Source organism: Stylophora pistillata, chromosome 6 (assembly GCF_964205215.1).
Source record: "Stylophora pistillata chromosome 6, jaStyPist1.2, whole genome shotgun sequence".
NCBI classification, from domain to species: Eukaryota; Metazoa; Cnidaria; class Anthozoa; order Scleractinia; family Pocilloporidae; genus Stylophora; species Stylophora pistillata.
Window position 1 is genome coordinate 35,074,717 of NC_142524.1, and position 18,031 is coordinate 35,092,747.

The 18,031-nt window shown below is 39.2% G+C and overlaps 1 protein-coding gene across 1 annotated transcript; it reads left to right on the plus strand.

The window, feature by feature from the left end:
• Positions 1-31: 31 nt before the first annotated feature.
• On the plus strand, positions 32-17,996 carry LOC111347458 (tubulin polyglutamylase TTLL5). The gene is made up of 34 exons (XM_022954704.2): positions 32-854; positions 1,913-2,013; positions 2,914-2,996; positions 3,655-3,761; positions 4,327-4,390; positions 4,819-4,885; positions 5,076-5,158; positions 5,432-5,501; positions 5,851-5,935; positions 6,035-6,136; positions 6,544-6,635; positions 6,722-6,829; positions 7,914-7,995; positions 8,267-8,328; positions 8,900-8,979; positions 9,325-9,518; positions 10,092-10,154; positions 10,312-10,371; positions 10,969-11,029; positions 11,437-11,505; positions 11,678-11,732; positions 12,137-12,259; positions 12,712-12,925; positions 13,068-13,139; positions 13,574-13,628; positions 13,751-13,845; positions 14,350-14,401; positions 14,755-14,873; positions 14,960-15,127; positions 15,271-15,449; positions 15,601-15,705; positions 16,021-16,104; positions 16,510-17,182; positions 17,660-17,996. Exons 1-34 carry the CDS (start codon positions 709-711, stop codon positions 17,736-17,738), a joined length of 3,852 nt encoding a protein of 1,283 aa, XP_022810439.2. The 5' UTR covers positions 32-708; the 3' UTR covers positions 17,739-17,996.
• The last annotated feature ends 35 nt before the right edge of the window (positions 17,997-18,031 follow it).

Consider the following 18,031-nt stretch of genomic DNA (forward strand, 5'->3'; position numbering starts at 1 on the left):
GTCACGCAATCCAATGCCTTCCCAGAGATCCTTGCTTACTTGGATGGCAACGAGGAATGTGCGTAAAATGGCGGATTTTTTCAAACCAGCAGAAAAGCTCATGTTGAATTTCTGCTAGACTTCAAGGAGTTTCTTTACTTTGGATCTCAGATTCGAAGTCACTGGGCCTGAAGATCTTGTGGTCAATGGTTGAGCTCTACTGGCGACACGGTTTTTCGTTAATTGCTTTGACAGTTCACGGAAGAGGTGTTTGCTGCTCGCTTTAATAAGCACTGCTGGAATTTGTTCGAAGCCTTGTATTATTCACATCATTCTTCCACTTTGAAGTAGCTTAGCAGAAAGAGACATATTTGGGCTTTAATTCTCTGGAGTGAAGATAAAATGGACAAATTTACCCTGGAATGACTACCTTATTACCGGTTTAAGCCGGATTAATTTACGGACAAATATCAACAAATCATATCTGTTAGGTCAATATAGTTGTGTTTCAGCAGAAAGGCATAAACAACTGGGAACTTGTCGCGATGGATGCATCAAAAAATCATCGTACTGCCTTTTTGTGACTCTGCTCTGATCATTTTGTGTTCAAGCTGTTATTCTGACAAACAAAAAATTAAGTTTATCAAACTTCTCAAAACAAACTCAATTGTGTATTTGATCGACCAAAGTTGATAACAAAGCAGTTTCTACAAGGTTATTAAATAGGCCATGAGTATGCCACGGTTTCAGGTAACTGGAAGATATTCTGATACCGACTCTGTGGCCACAGAAAATGACGAATGTGGAGAAGAATCTGAAATACCAGTAGCTCCTCAAAAAGAGGAACCATCCGAGGAATTGCAAGAAAAAAACAGGTAACGTTGTTGATAGGAAAGTACAGTAAAACTGCATAAGGTATCCCCTCTGGCAGAACTATTAAGTAATGATATTTTTAAGATATTTAAAATTAAACCATTGACCTTGCAAGGTTGAGCAGAGGTTTACATTCAATGCCTATAGCTTACTCGTCATATTATTATATATTATGTGTATATTTGAGTTTCAAATGGACCAAAATTACTAGTCATATTTGTAATTGATAAAAAATGCCAAGTATGGTTGATCCAAGTTTTCAATGCTAACTTCAACATCCCCTCCCACCCAGGAACCCACAGGTACTTGTCAATGACTGCTGTCTGCTCCTGGGGAATGGGGAATTTAAACTGGAAGTGTTAAGTCGTTCCAGTGGATTTTCAGGGCTCCCATTGATAACAGACAGCTTTTTGCACCCGAAGGGCCTACCCTGAGCAGTATAAATCAATAAAGGATTACACATGTTTTATCTTTAAATGTGGAGGTGTTTAAAAGTAAAGAGTTTTCCATGAACAAATCACTCAAAAGGAAAGGTCTACTAAGTTTTGGTTTAAAGCTTGGTCAGTAAGGAGAAATTCTTAGTCACTGAATTTTTGCCTTTTACCAATTAAAATTGCCCATCAATTTTGGCGCTTGGTTGGGGCAGGAACTTGAACAAACCAATCCTTAAAAGTAGTGAGGCAGGGGCGTAGCCAGGATTTTTCAAAGGGGGAGTCACAGAGGCTACTCACCATTTACAGCGCTGCTCTCCCATGTGTATCAGTGGGCTCAGTCATATTATTGCGGCATGAAGGCCCATATCAATGGCTTTTACGGCCAAGATATTGTCATGGCGTTTTCGCCACCTGAATATTGTAGGTTGTTTGCTCTAAAGAAGACCTACCAAGGGGGGGTCACAGGCACCCCAGGATCCCCCCTGGCTATGCCCTTGGTGAGGAGATGTCGAAGCCTCAAATTCAGGTCAATGCCTAAGTGTTGTTAATGTAGATTGAACCTGCCTTCTGAAACATGCTGTACTACCTTCAACATAACTTGATTAAATTTAACACTCCTTTTTCAGCATCATCAAGTGGACTGGTTCCAATAAGAAGCATCCATTGATTAATTTCTCTCCCCGTGTTTTATTATTGACTCTACCTCCAGAATCAAAAGCAGAAGCAGGTAAGAAAACTCTTTGAATCAAGTAATTCAAATTTAGTCTTAGTTTTCCAGCAAAGGGGTGAGAGCGACAAGAATTATTGTAAACCCTCTAACTTCAAGAGTGACTAAGTTCTAATTTCTCCTTACAATATCATCCCTGAATCACACATTAAGATCAGGAGAATAAAGGAAATGATCACCAACTACAGAAGCTCTTGATTATTTAGCAAATTCTCCTTTTCCACACCTTAGAAAATTTAAAGAGAACAGTATGGAGAATAAAGATACTGATGTTAGGGTGTAAAGAGTTTGTATTCAATCCATGCCATCTTTTTGCGTGAATCTTGAATTGAGCAGTTGACCTGTAACATAACCATAAGAACTCTACAGGGTAAACTGGTACAGTTTAGAAGCTGCCAGCTCAGACACACAACAAAGATAATTAATTGAAATCAAGATTTGCCAGATGTTCAGCTTAGCTGTATAATTTCAGCCTGTGTGAATGAGTATGAACTTTGAAACCCATTTGGTTACACATAGACCATGGAATTTTGCCATTTATTTGAGTGGACAGGAAGTGCAATGTCAGGGAAAATAAGATTGTTGTAAAATTATACAGGAATCCTGCACAATATTGTATTTACTTTGTCAAGATTTAAAACTCAATATTATAAACTTTGACTGAAAGAGGTAAAAAGGAAGTTCAATAAAACCCAGAGACTGATTTAAGAAATGGGTTCCCCTTCTGAAGACTTAAATTGATATAAAATACAATGACAGTTAGTGACAAAGTAGAAAAAAAAGCCAGTTATGTCATGTAAGTGGGAGTATTTTTTAGATCCTAGAAATACATCATATTAATCTTGGTTATTGACGTTTTTATTTACCAGTAACCCGATTTTGTTATCATCTTCCCAACAGAAAAATTTCATTTGACGTACAAATTTGTCAAAACAGAATGCAAACTTGTACGAAGTATCCTGAACGTTCACTGCTTTAGAGAGGTAAAGATCTGAGAATTGCTGGTTATTAAAAGTATTTTTGCTGATAGATAGTTATGATTACTATAATTTTTGAAATACATCAGTGAATAAAATATGATTCTCACCAGATACATTTTCTAGAAAAATTTTAAAAGGAACATATTATGAAATAAGCTGTTCAGTAGTATTTGTACCATATATTTACCGGTATTATCAGTACTTGCTCTACAAATCTACATGTAAATTCTTTCCTTACAGTAATAATAATAATAATAATAATAATAATAATAATAATAATAGTTTATTTCTTATAGAGGGCTATTTACAATGACAGATCAACAGCGCTTTAAAATTAATGTACTAACCCACCCATCCCATCCCAGGGGAGGACATCCATTGCACAGTAATCTCGTGCGTGGGAAATTAATGTCTCCTACCCCTAACCCTGCAGGAGACGGGACCTCCATTTATTCGTCCCTATCCGAGAAGACTAGAATATCTAACCATTTCTTGATGTTATAAAAAGGTAGCATATTCTTCTCAATTATTTTAAGACCTTGAGTGTTGGTGCGGCCAGGGTTCAAACCCTAGACCTTCCACACAACAGTCCAGTGCTCTATCCATTGAGCTAACCAAGAGGCGGTTAGCTCAATACGTGTTCAATATTCTCTTCCTTTAGGTTCATCCCAACAGTTCAAACTTTAATTTGATGTGGACTGGTTCACATATCAAACCTCACACTCTTAGGGGTCTCCAGGATTTCCAAAAGATCAATCATTTCCCAAGGTATTGTAAACTACAGCTCATCCTCAGGTTTATGTGTCAAACACAGGTCAAGTCAGTGTGAAGAAGCTAATGTCCATCCCTGATCTCCTGAAATTTTGGTAGAGTTTAACAAATTGACAGTGGTTTAGCATGGTCTGTACTCTTATGGACAACAGTATTAATGATTGCAGCACTTGGTCAAAATGTCGTGGACTCATGAGGCCCAGCCAAGTGAGTGTGCAACAAATTTTGACTACTGTGATGATGAACATTGTTGTTGCTGAGAGTACAGACCACGCTAAACCACTGTTGATTTGTTTTTTACCCTAATATTGACATCAAATGAAATGATGCTTTCAGTGTGTGACATGTTGCATGAAACATTGGTGTGAACAGCATGGTCTGTGCTCTTATCAACAATGGCAAATTGGCCAATCAGATTGCTGCATTACTGCCAAGTGTGGTAAAAAGGTTGTTCTCACCTCTATCAGTTACAGTTATCCCTGTGACCTGTACAGATATAACCACATCTTGTGGTACTGTAATTTGAATTTTGACATTAAAGTTGCATTTTGATTCGGAACAGGTCCTATGAACTTACCAGGAAGGACAAGTTGTACAAGAACATTCAACGAATGCAACATTCAAAAGTAGCGTACAATTTATCGTCATCAGTCTTGGTTTTACTTTATGATAAACATGTAACTTCTCTCTAAATCTAACTTTTCAACTTACTAACCAAGTGGGTAGTGACAACTTAGATGTTACAACAATTTCAGTTTGTTTACTAGCCAAACTGGCCAGTGGAAATCGAAAACCACCAGCCAAAACTGAATTTCTGCTAGTCTGTGGCTAGTTGGCTGTCATTAGTGTCAAGCCATAACTGTAGATAAGAAACAGGTGATTGGATTAGTCAAAATTATCAGGTATCAGCTTGAGTTTGTCATCTATTTAATATTAGCAAGAAATTATTTTCACCATTTAACAATAAGTCTGAAATCATGATTTTAGAGTTTAAGTGGTAGTGCACACAATGCTGTTGTTTCAAACTAATAAGTGTATTTTTCTACTCCCTAAGGGTGTCAAACATTTTGATTTCATACCAGAAAGCTATATCATACCTGAGGAGTTTAATGAGTTTAATGGTAAGTATTGTTAAGAAGGATCTGTATCACTTAATGTATGACATTAACTCTTATATGGTTGGTTTGTTCTGTCAATCTTGTGGATGACATGCTTATTTATTGATCACATGCACTTACCATGCATTACACCATTTTGTTGCAAAAAAAGAACTTTGAACTTCATTCTGTATACTTGTATCTGTTCTCCTAGCTGCATTTTTGAAGGATAGAAGGCCATGGATTGTAAAACCTGTTGCATCTTCACGTGGCAGAGGAATTTATCTAGTCAATCATGTAAGTGTATTGAGAACTTCTTGCATTACCCATGTTATTGTGACTGTTTGAATGTTTACATAACAAAAAGTATGTTAATGCTCCAGATGTTGTATCTTTCTTATAGTTACTTATTCTGACTTATGTATCTCTTGATCAGCAGATCCTACTCAAATACATTCTACCAAATAAGTTGTTTTCAATTGTTTTAAAACTTCTTTGGTTAGGTCTTTTTCTAGTGGATGTAAGTTATTTCAGAGGTTGCTAAAAGTACTTGTTGATCTTTCATTGCAGCCAAGTCATGTTCCACTTGATGACAATCTCTTAGTTTGCAAATATATCAGTAATCCATTGCTTGTTGATGGTAAGATTGATATACTTGGCCCTAGCTCAAGAAAAGAGTGTTATACATGATGTTCGATGTCTTGTCCACTGAAATTGGTTACCAGTTTTGCTACAGTGATTAATGTTTTCAGTATAGAGGTAAACCCTAACCTAAACCCAACAGCCGGTAGCTACGAGTTCAAGCCCTCATCAAAGTGTGAATGTTTTGCTAAGGCTTTACTTTCTGAAACTTTCTTTTGAGGAGAAATTTTTGCTCACTATCAACTTGTCAAATATGACTTATTTAGTTTTCATTTTATATACAATTTGTGATATGCCTTAACAATATGATTATAATGGATATGTGAATGTTGTTGTTTCTATTTTAGGATTCAAGTTTGACCTTAGGCTGTATGTTGGTGTGACATGTTTTGATCCTGTCAGGGTGTATCTCTACGAAGAAGGTTTAACAAGGTTAGTCATGATATTCAAGGAGTTGCTGATACCATGCACTGCATGAAAAATGGTCTGAAGATGGGATATTTAAGTACATTTGGGACTTGTCTCTTTCAGATTTGCCACTGTGAAATATGACAGGACAGGAAAAAACATTAAAAATGTATGCATGCATTTAACAAACTACAGTGTCAACAAGAAAAATGCAGATTTTGTTAGGTATGTGTAGTAAAAAACTAAGCTACATGGAGCCTGAGTGCCACAGGAAATTAACTTTGGTTGTTGGCCAACTTAAACAGTTTAACTTTTATAAAAGTTTTAAGGGCTTGGTAAACCAGATTTCTGAGGCATTAGAGGTTCCAGCAGAGATTGCTGTCATCACTCAGGTTGAAAAAAGTTGTTGTATGAATTTATTTTTGATCTTCTCCTTGCATCTAAATTTTTTATGATTTAGGTTGTCTGTATCCTTTCCCATTTAAAAAAAAAAACTGAGCCAATGAATTCTATTCTCAGAAACTTAAAGATAAAAATTGGAATAAGTAGATAAGTATAAGTAGACAAAGCAGTTGCTGAACTTAAATTGTTAACGGAGGATGAGAACCATTATTTATGTTTGTGTAATTAAGGTGTCCAGATCCTGAAGTTGAAGATTTTGGAAACAAATGGAGCATGAGTGCCATGTTGCGTTATCTCAAACAGATTGGCAAAGACACCACAGGTATGCTAGCTGATGAGGAATAGTTGTCTGCAGCTCTGCAATCAGCTTCAGGATCTCCAGTGTTTTAATTTTTTTTTTTCTTGTAGCTCTTATGATGAGAATAGAAGATGTAGTGGTAAAGACCATCATTGCTGGAGAGCTTCACATTGCCTCTGCCTGTAAAATGTTCATGCCCTATGCAGGAAACTGTTTTGGTAAGAAATCTTCCGAGAAAAATTTTGACCATTTAAACATTTTGCTACCGTCTCTTTTTTATCAGTCCTCCTCTCTCTTCTCCTTTCCTTTTTTTTCACATTTCCCTCTCCCCTTTTTCTCCTTTTTCTTTCATTACCCGCCATTTTCCTCTCTCTCTTTTGTCCCTTCTTTTCCCATGCCTCGGCATTTTCTCCCACTCCCCTTCTGCCTTTCATGTTTAAGTGACCAACCCACGTACAGTGTACCTTCCCTGTTCTCTTGGTGTCCAACCCACGTACAGTGTACCTTCCCTGTTCTCTTGGTGTCCTACCCACGTGCAGTGTACCTTCCCTGTTCTCTTGGTGTCCAACCCACGTACAGTGTACCTTCCCTGTTCTCTTGGTGTCCTACCCACGTACAGTGTACCTTCCCTGTTCTCTTGGTGTCCTACCCACGTACAGTGTACCTTCCCTGTTCTCTTGGTGTCCTACCCACGTACAGTGTACCTTCCCTGTTCTCTTGGTGTCCTACCCACGTACAGTGTACCTTCCCTGTTCTCTTGGTGTCCTACCCACGTACAGTGTACCTTCCCTGTTCTCTTGGTGTCCTACCCACGTACAGTGTACCTTCCCTGTTCTCTTGGTGTCCTACCCACGTACAGTGTACCTTCCCTGTTCTCTTGGTGTCCTACCCACGTACAGTGTACCTTCCCTGTTCTCTTGGTGTCCTACCCACGTACAGTGTACCTTCCCTGTTCTCTTGGTGTCCTACCCACGTACAGTGTACCTTCCCTGTTCTCTTGGTGTCCTACCCACGTACAGTGTACCTTCCCTGTTCTCTTGGTGTCCGGTGGCCTCAACGCCCTCCTGCCAACCGGCCCAGACGGTCTTTGCAGTGGGTTCCTCACTTCTTTTCTTCCGTCTAGTTCTTTTCCTTTTCTCTTTTCGGGGTCCTTCTTCGTGTTGTCTTGGGTCTGTTCCACTTTTTGATGCTCTTTTATTCTCCAAGGTAATGCAATCCTGAATAAAGAGCTTCTAACTTTTTAGTAAGTTACGCTGTAGTTTCTGTTAATGCTTCAGCTGATTCTCAGTTTTCATTTCGTAGAGATATACGGCTTTGACATTCTCGTGGACGAGAATCTACGTCCGTGGTTGCTGGAAGTTAATTTATCTCCGTCACTTGCTTGGTGAGTTAAAGTTTCATTTTATTCTTCAAGTTGTATTTTGATTCATTTGATCGATTTTATCTTTACTGTTTTACTTCAAAAAAGGTAAAACAACATGTTGCGTGAACGTTTGAGTAACAGAGTCAAAGGAGCTGTGTGGCTGTTCTTTAACAATTCAAGGAAATGTGGTGTAACTTTGTCTTGTACCTTTGTTTTGAATCAGTCTTGTGTGTTTGTTGATTTGGTTTGCTTCATTCGGTGATTGTGTTAAATTTGCTTGTCTTGTTCATAGTGACTCGCCATTAGATCTGAAGATCAAGTCTCATTTAGTATCGGACATGTTTAATTTAATTGGTGAGTGAGATCTGGTGATTATAAAAATATCTGTTTTTCTTTTGATAATTTTCCAAAGAACTTGTTATTCTGAATGTGTTGTTTTGTTAAGTTTCAAATACATTGCCAACATCAGTTGCGTGCCAGACAGTATTGAACCCGGGTTAGACTAAGTGTGAAATCAGATTTAACATCTAAACGCTTTAAAAGAAAATTCAGTACAATTATTTTTGTCTACAATTTAACAAAAGAATGGAGAAAATTATCCTCAAAAGGCTTTTGAACAAATGGATAAAGAATCCCGGATTAATATTTAACCGTGGGTTAGCGCTAATCAACTTTTGAGCAACTGGGTCCAGGACAATAATTGGTCTAGAAAACTTATGCCATCCTTTCAACCAATCAGATGCAGGTCTGAAACGAATCTCGACTTCCGCTACTCGTGTTTCCCACGCTTTATTGGCTGCTGTTATTACTTTACTAACCCGGCATGATTGTACGATTGAAAACTGCGTTTGTCGCAATCTATTCTAGATCCTTAACTTTTAGTTTCTATTTACTTCAATCTTTAGAATAAACTGTTTGTTTGTAGGTTTTAAGGCTCATGATCCGATGGTTCGTAAAATTCCCAACCGGCGATTTGTTGATTATCCACCAAAGAACAAATATCAGGTAACAGATTTCTTGAAATTGGAAACATCATTTTCCAATAGAACGATTAAGCTCTGTCATGAAAAATATCTTCTCAATAAGGATCTTGTTAATTTGCTTCGTTCACAACATTATTTTAAACTGCAAGCTAAGTGTAAAAGCCAATGAAAACACTGCCTTCTGACCAGTTAATTTCATGTATTTTAGTTTTCAAGCTGAATCTCATTATTGAAATAGAGCATTGGTTTTTTTCTACAACTTTGTTCCAGTAACTTGAACACTTAATTGAGTCCTTGCGGGCCCAAAATTTGTTTTTTCGATTATTATTAACGACAGTCGTTCGAAAACCACCTTGTTTTTCTACAGAGACAGCGATCAGCCACAGCTGGTGGAGTTGTGGTGCCAAACTCACGACCTTTGTCTTCAGGAACGAGAAGAAAAACTGAAGATGGTTTGTCAGCCGAGGAAGCGAGAATATTACGTCACACGCGCGAAGAATTCTCCAGGAGGGGAGGATTCGTCCGCGTCTTCCCCTCCCCAGACTCCTGGGAGGTCTATGGGTAAAAAACTCAAAACAAATGAGAATAACAGTAAATGAAATATGTTGCAATCAATGCTTGACTTGATTTGTGGCTTTGATGAGAAAATAATGAACGTTTTTCTTTGTAATTAACTTATTTCTTCACTTTGCTCCTTTTGCACTTGGAAAAAAACGAAAAAATACAACGCATTTGCTTTGGGGTAAAGAGAAAAATTTAAACAATTTAAGCACCAGTTTTTATCGGAACCCATCTTTATCAGTAAATGTTCATGTATTATGGGAAATTGTAGTAGATGGGTATGTGTCTGGGATCAATATCATACTAATACTATTTACAAAAACTTTACAAACAGTTTTACTTCGTTGTATTTCTCAATACAAGAGAGGGTTCACTACATTAAAGAATCAGCAAATATGAATAGATGTCCATGTGTTACAAAACTACTGCTCTTGATTATCATTTCAAGTTGCACGCTAAAGCGAAGAGATTTTGTACATGTTCAGCAAACCCGAGAGATAATGACAAATATTCCTTAAATGAATAAATGTCTATATTTTTACGACTTATTGATATATTTTTCTTCCATTCTAGGTCATTTTTGGAGCATCGCACCACTCACAATCATATGTTACAGTCAAAACTGTTTCCTGGAAGGTAAACTCATCTATTAATTTGGTTTTCGAATTGGAACAATTTTCTGATTTGACCAATTAACACTTCCGGCAAAACACTTCGCGGGACCCCTCCCTCCCCCCCCCCAGCATATAACTCAGTTTGAATTAATTTTGGTAAACACTGATTTGCTTTACAGAAAATCGTCCCTACAAAGACCGAGTACAGCGAGCTTTTCTTCAGCAAGTGCAAGGGCGAGGTAAGCTCATTATTTGTCATACATTTGTCTTCGTGTTCAAACTCAAGAATACATGTAATCTTGCTTTGAGAGGGAAGTGTTCTTGTCAAGGCGCTTTTTCATTTAAGTCAGGTTGGCAAGACGAATTTTGTCTTAGGGCCGTATCGGAAATTTAAGCCTAGTTAGCAAGTTGGGGTTTTTATGGGAAATTCCAAATCAGTTACCACGCGGAATCTTTCAAGATTCATCTCACTAACCAGATCGGTGTTCATATGTGAAAATTCTTGGCACTTTTGTAAGTAATGGAGATCTTAGAAAAACAAAGACATGGAATTTTTAAGAAAGGAAAGAGCGTTAAGACGAGATCTCGAAAACCAACACAGCCTGTTTCACGAAACTCATTTGGAGAGGCTTTCAAAATGCCAAATTTTTTTAGACTTTATCCGCGCACCAATTTGTGCCTTAAGCTTTTCCCATACTTGTCACCTATTTCCTCAGGTGTATCTATTCAGTTATTTTGTTTATTCATTAAACTATTATATATGCTCTTGTCTCTTTAAAAATTGTCAGAATTCTCCCATCCTTTACAGTTATGTTGGCTTCGCATTCGTTTTTCAGGAGTGTAACCTCGTATGGAGCAGCTCAGTCCAAGGTTAATTTGACGGTTGAACCTGCTCGGGTAAAAACAGATTTATTCATAAGTACACCAGTGGCATTACACTGGTTCAGGAAAATTTGTTGGCCCAAGAAAAATTACAAAACAGATATATTAATTTATAAAGAAACAGACAATTCGCTTTTGTTTAGCGAAATAATGTACTGTTTTGACGCTTTCGAAAATTGATTCATGCAAAAGTTGATTTTATTTTGACGTAAATATCCTTATTAATTTGTAATGAAATAAATTTGACTTGCGGATGAAAATCAAGCGAAGAAATTCTCCTCGCAGATGGACTGCAATTTAAGCGATTGCAGAAAAGAAGTCGGAAAAGATTCAGGCCTCAAAATCCGCGTCATTCAAAAAACTTTGTAAACGAGAGAAAGAAATCACATTTTCATGCTGGTAATCTCATCCCTTTTTTTCAGGTTTCGGATGATGACGCTCTTGGTATCAAGGAAAGACTTCTTTGCTACGAGAGAAAACTTGATAGTTGGGTTTGTAATACAACTTTTATGATGTGAGATGAGAGTTCGTGAATGTATAATAAATTGGTTAGTGGTTATGATACATGTAGAATCGATTAGAATTTTAAGACATTCCATCTTCATGGATGCGAGCTTATGAATAAAACGTAAAGATAACACTTTGTTCTACCTTATCCAATAGAGCCCGTCCCTCCTCCGAACGAAGAAAGCCCTTGGCAGCACGACTCCGAGTGCAGGTAATGTTAAAGTTTTGAGCACATATATGACACTTTTAAGCTTTTTTTTGGAAAAACCATGTGCGAAAACACTGTGCAATGTTGTTAACATGCCGCTACTTCCAGCTCAAGTTGTAAATTATTCCGACTGCTCTAAGTTCTAAGTCGTTTTTAAGAAGAAAAAAATCTTAGAAATGTTTGCACGGAAGAATTTTACGTTTCTCAGTCTTGCAGATTTCTAGCGTGCTATTTTATACTACTCTGTTTCGATATAGCTAACTATTGTGTTTCGTGTAACATCATGTGTAAATTGCGATGAAGCTGGCACTCGATGTCTTCACATTTCTTAACAAAATCAAATCCTCACCTGCATCAACACTGTTTGTGGTAATATTATTAATGGCTTGTCACGTGACTTATTTAAGGTACCCTTAGCACCAGCCAAGAAACGTCAGAGAAACCTCGTGATAATTCTATGGCACGTACGACTCCCGATGGACAAGTGGTGACGAATTACATGGAGAGAAAATCGGCTTCTTATCCTGGAGGTTTGTTTAAGTGACTCACGCTTCTTTCTTATTGGTCAGTACTGTACGAATCCCGCCAGTGATCACAACAGAACAAACGCTCATGTGCAGCAACTGTTTTGTTAATTTGCCCGATTGGGACTGATTAAGTTCCCGTTGCTATATCGTGGTTCAATTCTTTGTTGTACAAGCACGAAATACTCCGTTCAAAATACACCGATCATTACGACGCAACAGTGTCACAGGACTTTTCCAATAGTTGCTTATCGTGACAGTATGAAGAACGCGTGTCAGATATGAACGCTGTACGGACCTAGCTTATCTATGAGTTCTCTGTAGCTCTTTTGGTAGAACATGTAACCGCAAATTCCTAACTGGTTAGGGCTTGAATCTTCATTAGGAATCGTAGGATTTTTTTCACGTCTGACGTTCGTGGCAACTATTGTTGGTTATATTTCACTATTCTTATTTAGGAACAAAGCCTTCAATGGACTCTGAGGAAAAAGCACCTCTATATCGAATGTCCTCATCAGGCCCTAATCCAAGACCCTTCCAAGAAGCCACGCGGGCGCAGAAGCCACCATTACCCAGTAACGGCGAAACAGTGTCAAAACGTGTACTGTCTGCGCAGCCGCGATACCAACCAATCAGAGTGGACGAAATCATGGCAAAGGCAGGAACACTGACGTAAGAGTTCGAATTTTAGTCGATGGTTATGGTTAGCATGGCTACGAGTGGAGTTCTTCCTCAGTTCTTGTTGACTTGTGGTTTCTTGTGAATCTCGCCTTTTTTGAAGTGAGTGACGACGATGTTGTATTTATACTTGTAGAAAGCTTCAAGCCAGGCAAGCCTTTGCGATGTATCTACAAAGAGTTCAACAAAGGCTGATGCACGAGACAAGGTAGGTATTCAACCCAGAAAATCACCTCTTTTCCCTGAAATTTCAAAGTTCTGCTGACTGTTTTGCTGTAGCAGGCGGATGTCGGGGAGGTAGCCTTAAACCGTGTGGTGTAAAGCGCTAAAATTGCAATCTGGAGCTTCGCTTATTTGGATTTGTTTCCCGGTAGTCTAGAGTTCAACCCCTCCGCTTCACCGTGTAAATGGAGTACGAGTCTTGACTCCCAACAGTCGGGATTTTAAACTGTTAACGTTTGATTTACTTTAATGTTATATGGCGCTCTTACAATGGCTAAATTATTTTTTCCTTCACAACTGTTTATTTATTGCCGGTGATTTAATTGAATTTTTCGTATTTTAGCTAAACGTAACCGATATCAAGCTCGGGAGGTGAAAATGTCAAGCATCGCGTTTACTTTTTTTGTTTTCTTTTTTCAGCTATGACTCAGATGATTCCAGAGATGGTGGAGAATCTAAACAAGACGGCCAAATGGTTTGTACAGCTTTCCTTATATTTCTCAATTAAACCTAAAATTTTGCAGTGGTATTTATGTCGCACTGAGACTGAGAAGAGGAGAATCTTATTTATTTCATTTTGTTATTTTCTTTAATCAGAACTTGGTGATTCGTTTTCTGAAGAAGGCTGCGAGCAATTTACAACAGCCTTTCAAAGTTGTGGTACCGAGCCACAAGTTACCACTACATGACAGGTGAGATACCGCTCCAACAAGACCGATGATGATCTAGGGGGGACTTTGGAAGAAAGTTGGTGTCAAGGCTGGTGTCAAGACTGACCAGGCAGCTAGTCGTCGTCAAAATTTTAGCGCGCCACTTTATGTAAAATTTTTATATAACGTTATTAGATGATCGACCGGGTTCGCCTTCCACCGCTCTCCCGAGTTCGGTCTTCATTCCTCTCCGAACGTGGCGTCGTGAGAGGAGCGTGGGCTCATTTCCCGAACAGCGGCTGGTTGTTGCGCGAAGTGATTCTTTATGTATCACTAGATCGACAAGCCAGGCGTTAAGACTTTTCTGTAACGGTTTAACCTTTTTTCGCAGTACAAAACTCAGTATCCTTTATGTTATTGATGAAGTCAGCCAATGCTAGTTCAAATCTTCATCTGGTGAGCTAATGGAGGACGTTTTACATCTGTTATGTGGTAGTGATTACTCGGAAGAAGAAGGGTATTTATCTGCTTTTGTTTTTCCTATAGGCGGAGAATTTTGGCCAAACAGCTCGGAGACTTCGTCCGCGTTTATGGAAAGGTATATTCCTCTTAGCTAAATATTTTTTATGGAGTTACGTTAGGCGTCATTGGGCGTTAGGCTTGGGAGGGTTAGTTTTGCACGCGGCGTTTTCTAAATAGAAACATAAATTTGATATGTTGTTTTGTATGTCGCCACGAGGAAATCCAAATATTTAATGAGCTCCGTGGGCTCCCTAATTTGAACCACTGGTTATCAAGTCCAGTTTCTACTTCAGTATCTGTTAATCATACCTAGAGTGGTATGTTGTGTCACCCATCTCTATGAACCAGCGATTCTGATGTAACCGGACAGAAATTAAAATTACAATCGTATCATTACATAACAACTTTTGAAACTACATTTGTCAACAGGAGACCATGCAATTTCAGAAGCGAATGGAAATTAACCGGACATACGGGATTTCAAGAAGCAACTCCTTCGCGAGTGAAATCCCGGATGAAGAGTTTAAGGTCTTCATGGCAATTGCAAGGTGAGGTTGTTTATCGAAGAATCTCTGAAGATTCTAAATACGAGGGAGCAATGCGAAAAAAAAAACTGATTGCTTCATTTCTGCAGCGAGACAGAGTTGGAAGATCTTTTAACTACGTACACCAAATTGAACAAAAACGCCAGCGTGTTTCTAGGAGGCCGGCCAGAGAGAAGCACGGAGGAGAGTTCTTCCAAGGCACCCTCAAACGACTCTGGTCTGCACAGGAGAAAAGAAGGAGATAGGAACTCCAGGAGGTAAATACGGCGATTTGTTGTTTTGTTGATGGCAGAAGCTTCCAGCTCAGTGATTATAATTGTAATTGAAGTGAGAACCTTCATCCCCACTAATCTTTGTCCAAGGATTGACTGAGTTAATATCTCTCTGCATGTTCTGACAGCTTAAATCCTACTCCGGAAGAGGACCTGACCAGGTCCACAGAGGACCTCAGTCGCACGGGATCCACGATCACAGATCGACACGCACGGACGCTGACAGCTGTGTCAGCATATGGTACCTCGGTGGCCCTTAACAAAACCCGACACCGTCCAGTGTCGGCCAAGGTTGCTAGTTCACCAGGTGGGTTGAAAGTGGTAGCCGAGAGTCTTTGAAGGTTTCATGTTTTTGGTAAAAAATTTCTACCACGACTTCAGGTATAACGTAATCTCTGACATCTGTTCTCCAACTTGTATGCGGTCTGCCTTGTTGAATTATCGCATCTTTTCACCAGGAGTTGATAGGATAAACCGTGATAGTCGCCCTGTGTCAGCCAAGCCATACTCACGTCAGTGTAAAACAGATGATGTCTCAGGAGACGTAACGAGCTTGGTTGGAGGTGAGGGATCACGTGACTCGCTGAGATGAGATCTTTTCGCTTTCCAACCTTACTCAAGTGTTTGCTTAACTGTATGCTTAACTATTAACGCAGAACTTTTGACCTTTCTGTGCTAGTTGACCATTTTCAATATAGCACGTTCGACTTGTTTGCAAGTGAGCCTAGAGGTCTGGGTCGGTCCACTTAGGCGTGGCTTATCAAGAAAAATAATTTCGTATTTTTTGATCTGCTGAACTCGACCCAGTTTCCTTAGATTTGGTCTAAACATATCGAACATGTGCCACTGTAACACGTTTTTGTTCAACTTGTTTACAGGTTTTAGACAGAGTGGTCAGCGAAGTCGCTTATCTTCGGCGCCAGTCCGACGCCTCAGCCAAGGATCAGACAATGAGCCCAAAGGTTTGATAAGATTTGATTGCCATTAAAGTACTCAATTGAAACGAAACTTTCACTACAAGAACTTTTGGCATAGTGTATTTTTCGTCGAGTAAATTCTTCCCTAGTTTAGAAAATTTCAGTCAAGTTTTTTGCAATGATCCATGCGTAAAATGACTTTGTTATCTATATTTTCTGGCGTCGCTCAAACTTAAAGCCATTCCTTTATTCTCTATTTCCCTATGCACCTGTGAACAATCACAACGCAGTCCACGTAGTCTCTTAAGTGCTGATAATTTGAAGTCTTGCCATGACCAATGGAAGAATTCCTGTTGCTTTCCCCAACACAAATTCCGTTTGGTAATAGATAATTTAATCTTTCGCTTAGCAGCCATCTGATGCGGAAATAAATTTAATTCATTTCCAAAGGTCCCAGTGTTGTTGATGAGCACGCAGTCGCCACTGCTCTTCAGCGGCTGGCCAAACGACAAGCTACGCGGCAGTACGCTGCACACAACACCACTGGCCGTAGGGGAAGTAACTGGGACGAACTGTTAAAAAAGATGGACTTCAATCACCAGGTTGAAGCTACCTCCGCGTACAATGAAGATGAGTTTATCAGTGTCGGTGATGAATCCTCTAATCCTTTGTCACGTCCTGACGGGAAAACTCCACAATCCGCTCATAGATCACATGACCGACATGCAAGCGCGAACGCCACCTTCGAAACATTTGTAAACCAGCTCGGCGGCAGTCACGGTCACTTGGCTTGGTTAAACAGTACTGCTGACCAAGGCCGCTCTTGTACTGCCGGTGCACGCCCTTCTGAAGAGAAAACTATTCATGTTGATTTGAAAAGAGAATACGAAAGAACACGAGGAGTAGAAAGACAGGAGAAAAAAGAAGTTGTCGAAGCAGTTAGAAGTCCGGCTGTTTCAAGAGAAGAGTACAACAGACACATGAAAATCCTAAGTCAGAAACTTTCCGAAGAGAAGGTTCGCCTACAGAAGCAGTTACAGCAATATCCATGCATACCACGCCCACCGGCTGCTCGGCCGAACCCAGGCACCAAGAAAGTTCTTGGCCATAACAGAATGATAAGGTAAACACAGTCATTGAGACCTCTAGTGCCGTTTAGTCGTTGTAAACCCCTTGGACCCCTTAAGAGTGACCAGCATCTAATTTCTCCTTACAATATCACCCCTGAAGCGCACATTAAGGTCGGGAGAATAAAGGAAATGATCACCAACTGAAGAAGCTCTTGTTTGTCAAACAAATTCTCCTTGTCAGCACCTTAGGAAATGTATAAAGAACAGTATGAAGAATATGCATACTGTTAGGGTGTGGATGTTAGGGTGTGGCTGTTAGGGTGTGGCTGTTAGGGTGTGGCTGTTAGGGTGTGGCTGTTAGGGTGTGGCTGTTAGGGTGTGGATGGTGAAAGCCAAACTGTGATCTTCAGTGTCTACCATCTTCAATTTAACCAGGCTTTTGATTTAACAATTGTTTTTCATGAACAGTGTTAATTTACTTCAAACAACTGTTTCATTCGTTTTTGTTTGCATTGTTTATTGTCACTTAGGTTGGCTGCGTCCAATCCTCCGCCCGTGTTTGACGTCATCACCGGTATGACAGACCTTCCAAATGGTGATTCAGTTTGATATCGATGCTGAATTGTCTCGTGAAAATTATCCTTTTGACGTCGCTACTCAGCCAATTGAATTTGTTTGAAAGGGACAGATTCGTCCTGAGGTCATTTTTCCCATTAGTGAAGAAACATTTTACCACTCGGAACTAGCCAATTATTACTTTTTTTATGTAAAATCAGCTGCCCGCAATTAAAAGTAGAAGCTCCTGTACTTTTGCGTGAAGTGTACAGTTTTTCTATGAACAAATTTAAATAAACTGTTTAGTCTCGAGTTCTGAAGAATTTTCTATTCAAAAGAGCTCGCAA